The 15,122-nt window shown below is 46.0% G+C and overlaps 1 protein-coding gene across 1 annotated transcript in view; it reads right to left on the bottom strand.

Moving 5' to 3' along the window:
• The window catches only part of Ahrr (aryl-hydrocarbon receptor repressor), a 92,003-nt gene extending 79,647 nt beyond the window's left edge, over nucleotides 1-12,356 (bottom strand). Inside the window, exons 1-2 of the mRNA XM_033767210.1 lie at nucleotides 12,289-12,356; nucleotides 9,191-9,372 (exon numbers count right to left, since the gene is read on the bottom strand). Of these exons, the coding sequence (XP_033623101.1) occupies nucleotides 9,191-9,372; nucleotides 12,289-12,350 (244 nt within the window). The 5' untranslated portion in view covers nucleotides 12,351-12,356. The remainder of the gene's footprint in view (nucleotides 1-9,190; nucleotides 9,373-12,288) is intronic.
• Nucleotides 12,357-15,122: the final 2,766 nt, after the last annotated feature.

Here is a 15,122-nt window from a genome sequence, read left to right as displayed (position 1 = left end):
TATGTGCACCCATGTTTATAGCGGCACAGTTTGTAATAGCTAAAACTTGGAAACAGCCCATCTGCCCATCATTTGGAAACTGGATAAAGAAAATGTGGTTTTTCTATAAAATGAAATATTACTCAGCCATAAAGAATGAGAAAATAGATTCATTCATAGGAAAATGGATACATATTGAAGATATACTCCTAAGTGAAATAAATAAATCACACATGTGTAAATACCGAATAGTTTCTCTGGTGTGAGTAAACTGCAATAATACAGAAGATCCTAATAAGATTACTGACATTGTGAAATGGGAAGAAAGGGGCTAAAGGTGTAGGGAAGGTGAGATGGGTAGGGGAAGGGTAATAAGGGAAAAGAAAAAATGTGAGATAAAGAAAAGATGGAAATAAAGTGCTTGTAGATGGGGAGGGGAGGAGGGGGTGAACAGAGGGCAGGGACAAGGGGAAAAAATGAGAACCAAGTCCTGTCATGTAGAGGTACAAGATCCCAACAAAGAATGTAATTGTACTGTATACCTATAATGTACCAATAAACTCAATTAAAGCTGAAAAAATATGAAAAAAGAAGAATTGTACTGAATATTTTCCTATATTTATATCTTCTTTTATAATTTTTTTCTTTGGTTCTCTTTATTTTTCTGTTCTTTATCAAATAACTTAACTAGATATTTATCTCATTAATTTTTAGCATATGTATATTTCTATTGCTTTGGCTATAACCTGCACATTTTGATTTGTACATATTTCTAAATTCCATCATGTTTTCTTTCTTTAGTTTAACAGTCATTCAAAAGTGTGTTAATTGGGTGAAGGGAGGGCAGGGGTAAGGGGAAAAAATGAGAACCAAAACCTGTCATGTAAAGGTACCAGATCCCAATGATGAATGTAACTGTATTGTATACCTAAAATGTACCAATAAATTCAATGAGAAAAAAAGTGTGTTAATTATTTCCAAATAAAAGTTTTTGCCAGGCGTGGTACACACCTGTGATACACACAGCACTCGGGAGGCTGAAGCAGGAGGATCTCTGCTAGTTAAGGCCAGCCTGGGCTACATAGTGAGATCAAGACCAGCCTGATGAGACCCAGTTTCCAAAACAAAAATGAGCTGGGGATTTAGCTCAGTGCTTCCACCACCTGCCTCGAAAGCACAAGGTCCTGAGTTTGATCTCTGGTACAAAAAAAAAAAAAAAAAAAAAAAAAGAGTTTTCAAATTGTCTCTTTATTACTGATTTCCAGATTATATACATATGAGGTCCCTATATATGTTCCTTTTGATTTTGTCTGTGGAAAATTTTTGAGACTTGTTTCATTGGCTGATATATTTTCAATATATTTGCAAGTTTCCTACAGACTTGAAAAGATGTGGATTCTGTAGTTTTGGGGTTAAGTGCTTTATGTATGTCTATTAGATTAACCTTTTTCACATTATTGTTAAAATATTTTCTAATTTTTCCTTTTATTTTTGCTATTAAATAATGAGTTGCTTAAAATCTTTCTCTTTGATGATGAGTTTGTGTATTCCTCTTTACAGTTCTGTCGACATCTGCTTTATAGATTTTGAGGTAATCAGAAGCACTGTTTTATCCACTTGCTGAACAGAACCATTTAACCACCTAGCAGTTCATCCCAAGCGACACTCAGGCAGACGTCATTTCAAACAGTCGATTCTTGTTTACACGAGATACCCTTGTAGGTCTGTTCATTTGTTTTACATCAACTTTACTTTGCATACATTTTTATTTACAGTGATGTATTCGCCTTTGATGTTTGTTTTTAGTAAAATCTAAGAATAAGTTCTGGTTATCGTCTTTTATCAATTCATGTTTGTTTCATTTGTGAAAAATAACCTATAATTTTGTGGTACAATCTATAACTCTTATTGTGAGTTCATTAGATGTAATTTTTATCCTTCCCCAGAACTCCACTCAGTGATTTTTTTACAATTCAAAACGGGCATCTTTGGGACACTGAGACTGAACAGGAAGGAATGCCAAAAGATCTGCAAAAGGAAAATATGAGACAGGGAGAAATGTTAGCGTACAGAGAGGGAAAGTCTGTGTTATTAAATGGAAAGACAAAGAAAGGACGTCTCCTAGTTGTCAACTATTCATAATACAGAAATGACAGAACTTGAAAGAAGAAACTGAAAAACTTTCAACAGCAGTCAATGATTATAATAATTCTGTGGTTGGTGTTGACAGAGTTGACCAACATGTAACAAGCTATCCTGTAACCAAAAAGCAAGGAAAAATATTATTTAAAGTATGTATGCACCTTCTGGGCCAAACAATACAGAACCCATTTGTTATTTATTCAAAACAAGGGGATTCAAGAAGTATTTACAATTTAGACCGGGTCTAATAGATCAAATAATTGAAAAATACAGGATAGTGAAACACCAAGCAAAACGTCCACCATTGATGTCTTCACCATTATGTTGAGTGGGTAGACATCTTATTGGAAGAAAAAAAAAAAAAAAGCCCAGCACAACAGTGTAAAGTGTGTTGTTCAAAGAAAGACAATACTGCAAAAAGAATCCAGATTATAACATTGTATTATGTATCAAATATTTTAAGATATACCATGCACACAAATTATTAAATAAATTTGATAAAACTGTCATTTTTATATTTCCTGTTATATTATCTTACAAAAATTAATGAAAAATTATGCAATTTTCAGCCATCCTGTATTTAAATAGTTGGGCTGGCAAGTGGTTAATAATTATGTAGTGAATCAAGCGGTCTCTCTCCACTTCCAATAATACTCTTTACCTCAAAATCCATTTTTCCTTTAACATAGGTTCATCGGATTTCTTTCAGGTAGGAGTTCAGAAGCACATCTTCCCTTTCTCTCTTCCTGCACCCTCAGAGTGGGGGGCCTTTGTGAGGAGCTGCAGGGTTCCACCCTAACTGGTCCTTTACCTTCATGCTCAGTGCATCTGTATTTACTCTAGTTATCCACATAGCTGCACTCCCCTGCTTTCTCTTGCTTCCTCTCTTCCCTCTCTTGTTCTCCCCTACTTTCTTGTCTTTTCCCTTGGATTGATTACATTTTCTCATTTCTTTTTCTTTCCATTAGTTTGAAAGTTAAACCTTGTATCTCTCTTGAAGTTAAACATCCTCCAAAGATAACATAAGAACCTTAAAACTCTCCAAATGACCCTCTTCCAATCTATACACTTTTAAGGCTGTGAGTCCTCTGGGTGTTGTTTTATACAATCAAGGTTCAAAGTCATTGGTCCAATAGTCCCTGCTTCCAGTTCCTCATCCCTTCTTACACTTCAAACCCTTCACCTGGAATTCCCTGCCTTCTGTGTAAAGTACAGCTGTCAATGACTTATTTTAATAAGGTTATCTCTGTGTTCTTAGCTTTCTTTTTTAGTTTTTGGGCTCTGGATATTACTCAATTTTCTGCCAGCACATTAATATATTTTTTAAGGTTATAATCTCTTCTCTTGTCTGTTTGGCTGTTAGCAGTAGTGGGTAGTCTGGTCACCTATGCTGCCGGGAGAAACTGAGTTTAGTAGCAGATGTTCCTTCCCTGCAGTCTCTAAATGCCAGGAGGCAGAGCCCCAGAGGCTGTTTTCCACCTGTGTTCTAAAGGATATCAATATGGAACTTCCACTTCCCAAAGTAAGATTAGGCAGAGGAGGCACTGGGGTAAGAACTTCAAGGTGACCAAAGGGAGCTGCGCTTTGAGTTTACTCCACGCCATCCACACCACAGAGAGGTGGGTTTCCTTCTCCCTGCGTGTCTAGTGAGGGGGCTTGATGCAGACCTTGTGAGGGCCTGTTGTGCCTCCTGGGACTGCCACTGAAGACTTCTGTCTCTCACACTGAGAAAGGTTGGGTGGAGGCACCACACTATCGGAGGAAACACCCAGTAACCCACAGTTGGAAGGTGCACATTTGCTGTGGACTGGTGGGGCATGTTGCCCACACACCAGCTGGGGGAGTTTACACCTGCCCATTGCCTGTGCTCACCAGGACACCCAAGGATGCCAAGGACTCCTGCTGCTAAGTGCCAGGTCCCAGCCAGCTACCAAGCTCACATCCTTCCTTCTCCCTCCTGCTGCTCCCTCCTTGGGGGTCAGGAGCAGTGGGAAGATGCAGCCAACCTGGTCCAGCTCCATCTGTGTGGCCCCAGGTGAAGCTACTGGAGAAACCTTTCAAGTTTCAATGGCGTCATAGGACTCACTAATGACCCAGCAGGCCTGCTGGAGTCACCTGTCAGGGGATGTTGAGCCGTGAGGAAGGGACAAGATCCTCTGAAGGCAAAGGGAGAAGAGGCACAAAGAGGCCTGTGAGGCACAGGGGAGAAATCAACCCTGGCCAGGCTCCTTCCTGCAGCCTGCATGGAGGAAGACAACCAGGTCCTTTCTTCTTGGCCAGCTTTGTCTTATGGAAAGAATTAAAAGAGGTAGGAAAGAAATTAGCTCATAAAATAATCAAGAGTGATCTTTCCTTATAATCACAATGGTACTCAGGGAAACCATCCATCCCCAAAATACTAAAAGCCTCAACTGCTTCACATGTGAACTCTGAAGTCTGAAGCCAAATTCTCATCCAAACACTACCTAATCAGACCTGGGTGAGGCTTGAGGCAGGGTGCCTCTCCACAAAAATTCCTCTAAAGCAATTGGCCTATGAAACCACACAGGTTGTATGCTTCTCTTACTGTGGTGGACAGGCATGGGATGGACGTTTCCTCTCCAAAGGGAAGAAGGAGGGTGGGTCCAAGCAAATCCAAGAAGCACAGGGCAAATGCCATGGGGCCTGGGAACCTGTCAGAATCCCCCGGGCTCATCACTCGGCCTCAGGCAGGATGGATTGGCAGTGTGGCCAGTGGCTCTCCCGGAAGGGGCCCTCTGAAACCCGGAGGAAGCAGTTTCACCCCAGCCTGGGATCTCTGCACCAGCTCAGGACTGCACTGTCCCTTTCTGAAGGCTCCATCGCCTTCCCTGTGCCCATTGATCCAGGCTGGCCATGCCCACTGCACTCCAGGCCTCTTCCTGATTAGACTTGGAGTTCACACCCAAAGTTTCCTCAACACTTAGCTGTCCAGCTGAGCCCTTTCTGAATTTTTGCAATATGATCAGGCTGAGAATTTTCGAAATCTTAAGGAGGATGGCAATTTGAGGCCAGCAATATTTTGTGTTAAAAAGTATCTCTAGAACCGGGCACACCAGCACCAGTGACACCCACCTGTAATCCCAGCACTTGGGAGGCTGAGGCAGGAGGATTGCCATGAGTTTGAGACTAGCCTGGGTTACACAGTGAGTTCAAGGGCAGCCTGAACTACATAGTGAGACTGACTAAAAAAACCCAAAAAAGGGCCAGGGATTTAGCTCAGTGGTTCCGATGTCTGTCTCTCAAGCGCAAGGTCCCAAGTTTGATCCCGGCTACCAAAAATCAAACAAACAAAAACACCAAAATATAAAATTTTGAAAAAATAATAAACCAGCATAAAAATTTTGAAAAATAGATTTCTAAAAGAACTGGGGTGTGTGTAATTCAGTGGCAGAGCTAGTTAGCACATGTGAGGTCTTGGATTCAGTCCCAAATACAGCAACAACAACAACAACAACAAAAATCTCAATCAGCCTTTTGGCTAAGATCAAGTATAAAAAAAAAAAAAAATCCCCCCAGCTAAATATCCAGTTTCAAGCCTTGCAAGTCCCACTTTCCACAGACTTGAGAGCCAGAGAAGGAAGCTGCTGGCCACTCCACGGAGAGGCTCTTTCCTCCGTGAGTGCCGCGCTCCTCGTCCCACTGACCCTCAGCACAGCCTCCGCGACAGCCCCTTTCTGCTGAGACTGCACCTCATGTGACTGGCGCTCCCTCAGACACAGCGCTTTCTCCTTCCCAGGCCTGGCCAGGGTCGCTCCACCAACTGTATGCTGACCTCGGACCCGACCACCTGGCTTTCCCCAGCTCCTCCTCTGCCCTCCACGGCTGCTGTCATCCCCTCCAAAGCCGTGCTCACGATTCCAGGCACTTTGCTTTTTAGTACCAACATACTGGCCTGCTCAGGCTGCGTGGAGCACAGTACCACAGACTGGGCGGCTTGGACGTGCTGCAGGCTGGAGGGCAGGTCTGGGTGCCACTGATATGGGTGCTGTGAGGGCTCTTGCTGCCCAAAAGATGTCTACCCTCTTGTGTTGTCTTCACATGGCCTTTCTTGGGTCCTAGAGAGCTCTTTCCTCTCCTTTCACAGGGGCATGATCCTGTTAGGCCCAGTCTCACCTTTGTGGGTTTATTTAGGCCAATTATAGAAGTCCCATCTCCGTCAACCACACTGGCATTAGGGCTTCAATACATGAATTGTGGAGGGACACAAACTCTCAATCCATAACAAGAATCATCAAGGGAAGAGTAACTCTTTAGGGAGAGCTGAAAATTAGAGCACTTTCATTTAACCACCGCACACTTCAAGCCTGTTTAAAGTCCTGAATGATTTCCAAGGGTGTCTGGTTCTTTCATGCTAATGACTGTGGCATCCTGCATTCAAGATCCCACAACACAGCTTGTGACGTCACAGGCTTCTGCTCTGGTCCCAACCAGGTGGGCAATGAGGCTGATGCACCCTGCTCAGACTGGAGATTGGCTCTGGGCAGTGGCTCCTGGAGGGCCGGGTGTAGGCGACAGGATCCATACACTGAGCACAGAGCTGAGGAGGTGGGAGAGGTGGTCTCCTGGAAAAACACTGCAGGACTTCTAGGGGGCTGAATGGAGCCTGATCCTCCTTCCCTTCCAGCTGTGTTCTGGACATCCTCTCTCCCCACACTATCACCACAATAACACACATCGGATTGCCAGATTGCCCCTGAGTCACAGGGTGGATACGTTCCACAGGCCATGCCTGGGAGGGCCCTGGGCCCTGGACCCTCAGTGCTCAAGGTGTCCACTTCCAGAGGGATCCCTGGACCTTGACCTGCTTGCTAAAGTCACCCCTGGGAAGCCAGGACTTCAAAACAAGTGACCCCCCCCCAGGGGCTTCTGCCAGAGCTGGTCAGTAAGGGGGGCCCAGCTTCACAGCCCTTCAAGGTCAGGCTCAGTGCTGAGCCTGGACAGGCCCAGCTCTGCTGCTCTCTGCACCCCTATGGGGTGTGACAGACCCTACATTGCCTCCCCCACTTTCCTCTTCACCCCGAATTTCCCCTTTTGTGAAGAACAGATTCTACAAGAGTGGAAAATCCTGGCCTGACAGCTATCCACAAACATAGTAGAAACAAGGGTTGTTTAACTGAAAACTGCCAGCCCCTTCTCTACAGAAACCAAGAAAATAAAGCAGCATCACCCACTGCCTTTTAACTTTCACAAAAGCTAGCCCCAAACATTGCAGCAGATTTCCAGGCCACTATCCCCTCTGAGGCAGAAACTTTCCAGTTCATGTTCTTCCCAAAGGTGACTTTTTATGGGTGTTTTAATGAAATTAGCTCATGTATTTCAGAGTCAACAAACATAGACTAAGATCTAATTTTCATAGCTTGGCTATTTATTTTCTAACTACACAGTAGAAATAAATTCAGGAAAGCTTGAAGGAAATCTCAGTTTAGAATGCTTGGGAAGATGTGCAGTGGAGAAATCAAGAGGGACGTTATTGGGGCTGGGGTGTGGCTCCGTGACAGCTGCTGCCAGCATGCACAAGACCCTGGTTCCATCCCCAGTACCACCCACCCCCCACAGTACTATTTCACCTGGCTGTAAAAGCTGAATGCTCTCTTGAAGCCCATGGACCCAAGGGTTCACTTTCTCCCAGCACCCGCAGAACCCTTGAAGGCACAGTGACCCAGGCAGACAGCCTGGGCACCTGCCTGCATCAGCGGAGGTGTAGCAGTTCATGTGCCTGACTTTGCAGCCAGCGGAAAGAAGGGAAAGTCACTGTGACAACCAGGGATCCAGGTAGACCCCTGGACAGCCATCAGAACTGGCTGGAACAACAGAATCAGAGCTTTCCAGAGCCACTGCTGTCTGGTTGGGCAGAGGTAGACTTGTCTGGAAAGAAAATGCCCCCACCCCTTCCCATGTCTTGCGCTGGTGAGGGACACAGGAGGTATAGAGAGGCAGGGGATATAGGGAGGTGTGCCTAGGCAGAAGACTAAGCCATCTTCACTTCTGGAATCAGACAGCAAGGCTGCCCCTTCCAGCCAAGGGTTTGTTAATGTCCCCAGAGGCCAGGATTCTACTTGACCACACCACTCACCTATAACATGGGTGCTCCACTCTGTCCCAGCTTCTAGACATGGGAGAGTTTGAGAGACTGTCCCCACTCCCCTGCCCTCGGTCCCTGGACAGACATGGGTTGCACACTTCTGTCCCCTGCTCCCTGGGAGGGACACACAGGTCCTGCTTCTTTGCCCCCACCCTGGGCCCTGGAGAGTTGAGGGCTCACCCTGTAGAGTGGAGCCCATCAGGCCTGACTCTGTGAACACACACAGAGCACAAGCTGAACAGCATCACTCAGAGCCAGTCCACTACCCATCTGCACATCCAAGCCCCCAGGCAACCAAAACTGTGACCCTAAGAAGCCCAGGACAGGCAGGACCTGGCCATGGCCTGTAGACACTAGTAAGCAGGGTACAAGTAAAAGTCTGATTGCAGGCCAGTGAGGGACACAGTGTATGCAGGAAGGCAGAGCAGATGGGGCAGGGCCAGAGCCTCTCCAGCGGGTACCTGCCGACCATCATTCTCCCCCAGAACAAGGACACCAGTGTGCAGGAAAGGACACAAATCTGTTACCCTAGCATCTTCTCAGGAAGGGAACAGAGCATCCTTGGCCTGGGCACACATCATAGGACATCGAGTCTGGTGGGCAGGGAGTAGAACAGGATGTAGGGGGCAAACAGGGGCCACATGCGGACACTTAGTGTGCTGACCAGCAGCCTTGCTCCTCATGAAGCAGCCCCCATCCTAGCATCCCTGGCCATAAGAGCCCTGTGAGAAGGGAAGGGGATGACCTACCCTGGGAGACACCCTGGCACTGGCACTCGGCAAACCCAGGATCCTCACCAAGTGAGTGAAAGTCCCTGACCTGAGTCACTCGTGCCAGCCAGGGCCACCTTGATAAGCAGCAGGGCAGGTGGAGGAGGACATGGGCCACAGCACTTCTCAATCACAGCAGGACATGGCAGGCCTTTCTAGGCTCAGAAGGACATAGGCTGGCACCAGTAAGCCCTACCTTGGAAGAAGCTCTTCACCCGGAGGTAACTCACACTGAGGCGCAGGACAGAAAGTTTGTCCAGCTTGGAGATGACATCGGGCGGGAAGGGCAGCAGGCTGGCCAGGTGGTCCAGCTCTGCGTTGAGGCGGTCCCGGTGCCGCTTGGAGGGGTTTGATGTCTCAGCCCCCATGGCAGGCCTCCTGTGGGGAAGAGACATTGTCAGATGGCTGCCACCACGAGCTGCAGCCCTACAGCCACTGCCCCAAGACAAAAGCTCTCAGGACTAAAACTCAGCCAGCCCTGAAGATGTGTATCTAGAAACTGCATTATCACATCATGTCAGCAAACATAACTCAGCATATGGAGGAAACACACCGGAAGTAGAAAACAGGTTCCATAAGAACAGAGGCTCCAGCAAGGACGAAGGGCATGGCTTTCTGCTCTTACCCTGGCTTGTGCCTTGACCTCTCTGTGTCACAGTTCCCTGGGGTCAGAGGACACCTGGCCCAGGTTATCTGGGCAAAAGAGCCTGCATTCATTTAGCCTGCTTCAGGGTCCGCTTTGAAACTAACCATAGCCCAACACCATCCAGGAAAATAACAGTTCCCCCATGGGTGGTGTGCAACCCACTGAAAGATCCCCACCTGCTGTCACATGGCTCTGGGCCTCATAGCATGCAGATTTGAGTCAGGGATCAAGGGGTCAGTAAACCTGATTCTCAGCACAGGAGGCTGGGTAGGCTGCGGGTCATCTCAGGGCCACCATGGTGGACCAAGCTGGGTGCTCAGCCCTGTGTGACCCACAGAACATCTGTGCCATGGGCAGATGGGGCTTCTGCAACTCTGCTACCCAAAGGAGCCCTGCTCTTCACTCCCCAGCCACCTGTCACCTATCACCACCACCAAAGTGGGGTGGCCCAGCACCCACTGTGTACTTCACAGTAATGGCCCCTACATTTGATCCTGTCACCTCACAGTGGGTATTCCTTCACCCAACCGTGGTCACTCATTGGAGATTACTTCACCTGACCCTGTCACCTCACAGTGACAGTCCCTTCATGTGATTCTTCCTCACAGTGGCAGGTCCTTCATCTGACCTTCTCACCTCATAGTGATGGTCCTTACATCTGAGCCTGTTACTTCATAGCTACGTTCCCTTTTATCTGACCCTGTCATCTCACAATGACAGTTCCTTTGCCCAACCGTTCTGAGTACTGCACAGAAACAACTTCAACTGAGCCTCCTTCTAGATATCACCTGGCAGCCAGACTGGGATCCAGTCTCTGGAATGGTTGGGAGCAAGGAATGGTTGGCAGAACCAGAAATGGAGCTGCCCAACTTACCAGGCTGACCTTTTTGGGGGATCCTAGTGAATTTCAGGTGTGAGCAGCTGTTATGGCTTTATCTCGATGTTCTCCCTCATGTGTTCACAGGTAGGGCTTTTTCCAGGGGGCTGGATCTAAGGTGTGTGAATGTAGATTAAGGATGTGATGCTGGAATTAAGGGTATGTGCATTAGTCCATTAATTGGTTTAGCATAGTTCTGAGTGACACCACCCAAAAAGTGGGTAGATTGGATGAAACATAAAGGAACAGAAAGAATCTGCTGCTGCTTGCTGCCTTCTGCCTGCCCTGCCACACCATGAATTGCTTCTCCTCTGCTTTGCCAGGCTGCCTTGGAGCCAGCTGACTACAGACTGAAACCTCTACAAACTATGAACTGAAATAAACCTTTCCTCCTTTAACTTTGAGTGTCTGATATTTTGTCTCGGCAATCAAAAAAGTAATAAAGACAGGTGCTTTCTCTGTTTTCCAGAAGGTGGATGTCTTTTGTCCAGAATGTCCTTATTTTCTATTCTATTTGTGCCTTTTAGTAGCCAACAGCATGCATATTATATCCTAAAGAACCTATTTTATCAGAAACCCCATAGCACAAACCCTTCTGTTCTTATCATTGATTGTCCTAGGTCACAAACCAAATAGAAGTGTCTGGCAGAACGAAACTCAGAATCTATTCCTTTTGATTTATTAAACTGAGATAGAATTCACATAAAATCAACCATCTAAAAGTGAGCCACTCCTAACATTTAGGATGGTCACAAATTTGTGCACCCATCACCTTTATCTAGTTCCAGAGACCTTTATCTCCCCCAAAAGAAACTCTATTACCAACTAGAATTCTCTCTTGAGTGTTCTTCCTCCTGACCCCAGCAGAAGCCACTCTGCTTTCTGTCCATTGGATTTGCCTATTGTGGATATTTCCATAAATGAAGTAAACAAATTGAAATGATTCACCAACAGAATGCTCCCAAGCATCATCCATGTTGTAGTGTGTCACTGCTTCATTCCTTTTTATGGCTGAATCATATTCCAGTGTATGGATGGGCTATATGTTATGTATGCATTCACTAGTTGGTAAACATTTGGGTTCTCCACTTTTTGGTTGTAAATAAAGTTTCTCTGACATTGTGGTGGCACAGTTTAAAGGTCCACTTGAGTGGTTTGGGAGCTGCCTACTGGATTAGTAAAGCACACATTTGGGTATTTCTGTGTGGTTGTGTTTGGTCCCTGGCCCGTTCTTCTCCAGCACTGTTCCCCTGCTCTGCTTCCTGGTGGCTATGAACTAAGTATCTTAGATCTGTCACACCCTTCTGCCATGATATTCCTGCCTTGGAGCAGCCAACCATGGATTGAATCCTCTGAAGCCATGAGCCAGACAAACCTCTCCTCCTTTAAGCTCTGGGTGTTGAGTATTACATTCAGCGATAAAATTCTGACTAATACAGCATTCACATAGGAGATTTTGTTTGAACACTATTCTTTGAATTGTCTTGGGTTTACACATAGGGATAGAACTGGACATGCTTAGGACATGACAATGGGGAGACAATGGGGACAAAGCAAGGACATAATAAGGACATGGTAGGGGCATGGAAAACATGGAGGAGACGAAGACACAGAGGACACAGTGGGAACACATAGGGATGTGCTAGTGACACAGAAGGGACATGAGGACACAGAGGACACAAAGGAGACATGCAGGGATATGGCAATGACATGGAGGATGTCATGGGAACACTGTAGATACAGGGGATACAGTGGGGACATGACACTTTACCGCTTCTGTATAGGTTTCCTCCTCTTCCTGCCTGCATATGTGCACTCCCCCGGTGGAATCATTGTCTTCAGCCCTAAAAAAAGCCCATCAAGGCAATCACACAATGAGACCCTACATGACACCCCTAGGGCCCACCATGATGCCCCAAAGCCACCAAGAGCAGGAAGTCAGCCAGGCCCACTCCATGGTGCCCTGACCCCACACAAGTGGCCATCAGGCCATGCTGGGGAACATACTGGGGCACTGCTTAAGACCCATACACATCCACCACACTCATGTAGGTGCCAGGAGCCCAGCATACAGCTGAGGCCCGGGTAGCAGTTGCTCCCAGAGCTGAGATGTTGGAGAAACTATAGCCTCTAGAGTTCTGTTCTTCCACTGGGCCTCCACCTCCCCATCCTTTCCCAGCCCATGCTCACAGCCAAGGCTCCTGATCCTTATGTAAAATCTCTGCCCAGCTCTACCCGCTGGGCTCCCACTTTGGCCACTAACTCAGGCCACCTGGGCCTAGCTGATCATGCCTAACAGTACTGAACACAGTACGTGAAGAGGTCCTGAAGCAGCTCAGGACCTGGGCAGTTTGCCTGGCACCACAGGGGTCATCTGCTCCTGTTACCGACCCTGGACCTTTCGAAGCATGAGGACATCTGAGCCCTCACTGTCCCTTCAGACCTCTGCAACCTTGGAGGATGCAGAGGAGCCCTTGCCTGTCCTTACAGAATATGCAGTATGCAAGAGGAGGCCAATTCATAGTTTCCACCTGGGGATGCTGCTGCAACAGAGCAGAGAAGGGTATGATGGACCCACCTTGAATATAAAGACGAGGCAGTGAATGGACAGAAAGACCCACAGTGCAGACTCCAGTTTCAGATAGAGACCTCAGAACAAGGATATCACCAGAGGTGGAGGTGCTGTGCAATGATAAAGTGGCCCCTATCCAAGGAGACACAGTAACCCCGAATGTGCACATGTCCAGTAACTGAGCTTCAAAATACATGAAACAAAAACTAATCAAACTGGGACTATAATTCACTGGTGATGCTGACGTCCCTCACCGTAATAAACAGAAAAAATAGCAGGATCTCAGCCAGGGTACAGGATGCCCAAGATCAGCAGCCCTAACAACGGCACGACACAGAATGGCCACCTAGGTTGCTCTCTGCACATGGACATTCATCTGGAACTTCAGCAATCATTAGGAAATCTTTAAAAATGGAAATTGTACAAAATATCTTTCTGAAATAATGGAATTAAACCAAAAAGATATCTGGAAAATTCCCAAATATTGGAAAGCAATGTATTTCTAAATAACCATGGGTCAAAAAGAAAGTACCAAGAAATTTAAAAAACGTTTTGAACTGAAAGAAAATGAAAATGCAAATACATAAAACTTTTCAGGATGCAGCTAAGCAATACTTTGATGGAAATTCATAGTACTAAATGCCTATCTGAAAAAAATAAAGGCCTCAAACAAAAAATATAAACTCCCATCTTAAGTAACTAGAACTCAAAACAAGAGGATGGAAAGAAGAAAGAGAAGTTGTAACATTTTGAACATAAAGAAAAAATCAATGAAGCCAAGTTAAAAGCTAATAAAATTGACAAACTCTACTCAGACTGATCAAGAAATAGAGAAGACACAAATTGCTGGTAGCAGGAAGGAGCAAGGATGCACTATCTGATCCCACAGTCAGTAAGACCAGCGTGAACAGATCTGACTGGAGTCATGCTCCCCGGGTCATATGTGGAAACCCGAAGGCTCCAGGGGCCTGAGTGGGAGACAAGGCCTGTGGGGAGGCTGATAGGCTCCGACAAAACCAGTGCCCTTCAGAGAGGAATGGGAAACTCCAAACTCCTCTCCTGCCCATATCAGTTCCTGGCAAGACCAGGGCCACCTGCCAGCCAGTGAGAAGCCCCCCTCTCCAGAAACAATCAGCCAGTTCCCTGGTCTCCACCTTCTGGCCTCCAGAACCCTGTGGTATTTTACTCTGGCAGCCCAAACAACTCCGACAAGTTCTCTCCCCAGAAATTCAACAATTTGGATGAAATGGAGAAATTTCTCAAAAGCACAAACTACCAAAACTCACTCAAGAAAAAAATAGGGAACCTGGAGAGTTCTATAGTCCAGAAGAAAACCCCAGCCTGATGTGTCACCGTGTAGACCACCCATTTAAAGAAGTAAAGACAACCCTTCCACCTCTGGCAGAAAAGCAAACCAAACATTTCTTATATTTTATTTTTTTATTAGTCCATGTTTGCAGTACATAATGTTTATATTTCTTGTGAGGAGTTGGTACATGTATATTACACATCTTAATTCTTTCATCCCCTTTCTTTCCCTTCCTTTTTTTTTTTTTTTTTTTTTTGGTACCAGGGATCAAACTTGGGCCCTTGCACTTGTGAGGCAGGGGGTGGAACCTCTGAGCCAAATCTCCGTCCCCCTCTAACTGCCACCTCTTCATCCTCTTCCCATTTCAGAAAGATTTCTTTCCCTACCTCATGTTGTCTAGCTTTTATTCTGCTCTTTATTCATACTATGAGTATCTCATATAAGAGAAACCATGCAATGTTTAGACTTCTGTGTTTGACTTATCTCACTTAATGTTATAGTTTTGAGGTGCATCCATTTTCCTACAAATGGCTCAAGTTTATCTTTCTTCACAGCAGGGTAGTACTCCACTGTACATAAATACCACATCTTCCTTATCTATTTAACTGTTGATGGATGGACATACAGTCCATTTCCGAGATTTAGCTATTATGAATTCAGCTGCTATAAACATGGGTGTGCATGTATCACTGTGGTACAATGTCTTTAACTCTTTGGGGATGAG

Source organism: Fukomys damarensis, unplaced genomic scaffold (genome assembly GCF_012274545.1).
Source record: "Fukomys damarensis isolate Sample0158 unplaced genomic scaffold, DMR_v1.0_HiC HiC_scaffold_1, whole genome shotgun sequence".
Classification (NCBI taxonomy): domain Eukaryota; kingdom Metazoa; phylum Chordata; class Mammalia; order Rodentia; family Bathyergidae; genus Fukomys; species Fukomys damarensis.
The sequence above is the reverse complement of the archived record's forward strand: the minus strand, read 5'-3'. Positions and strand labels throughout refer to the sequence as shown.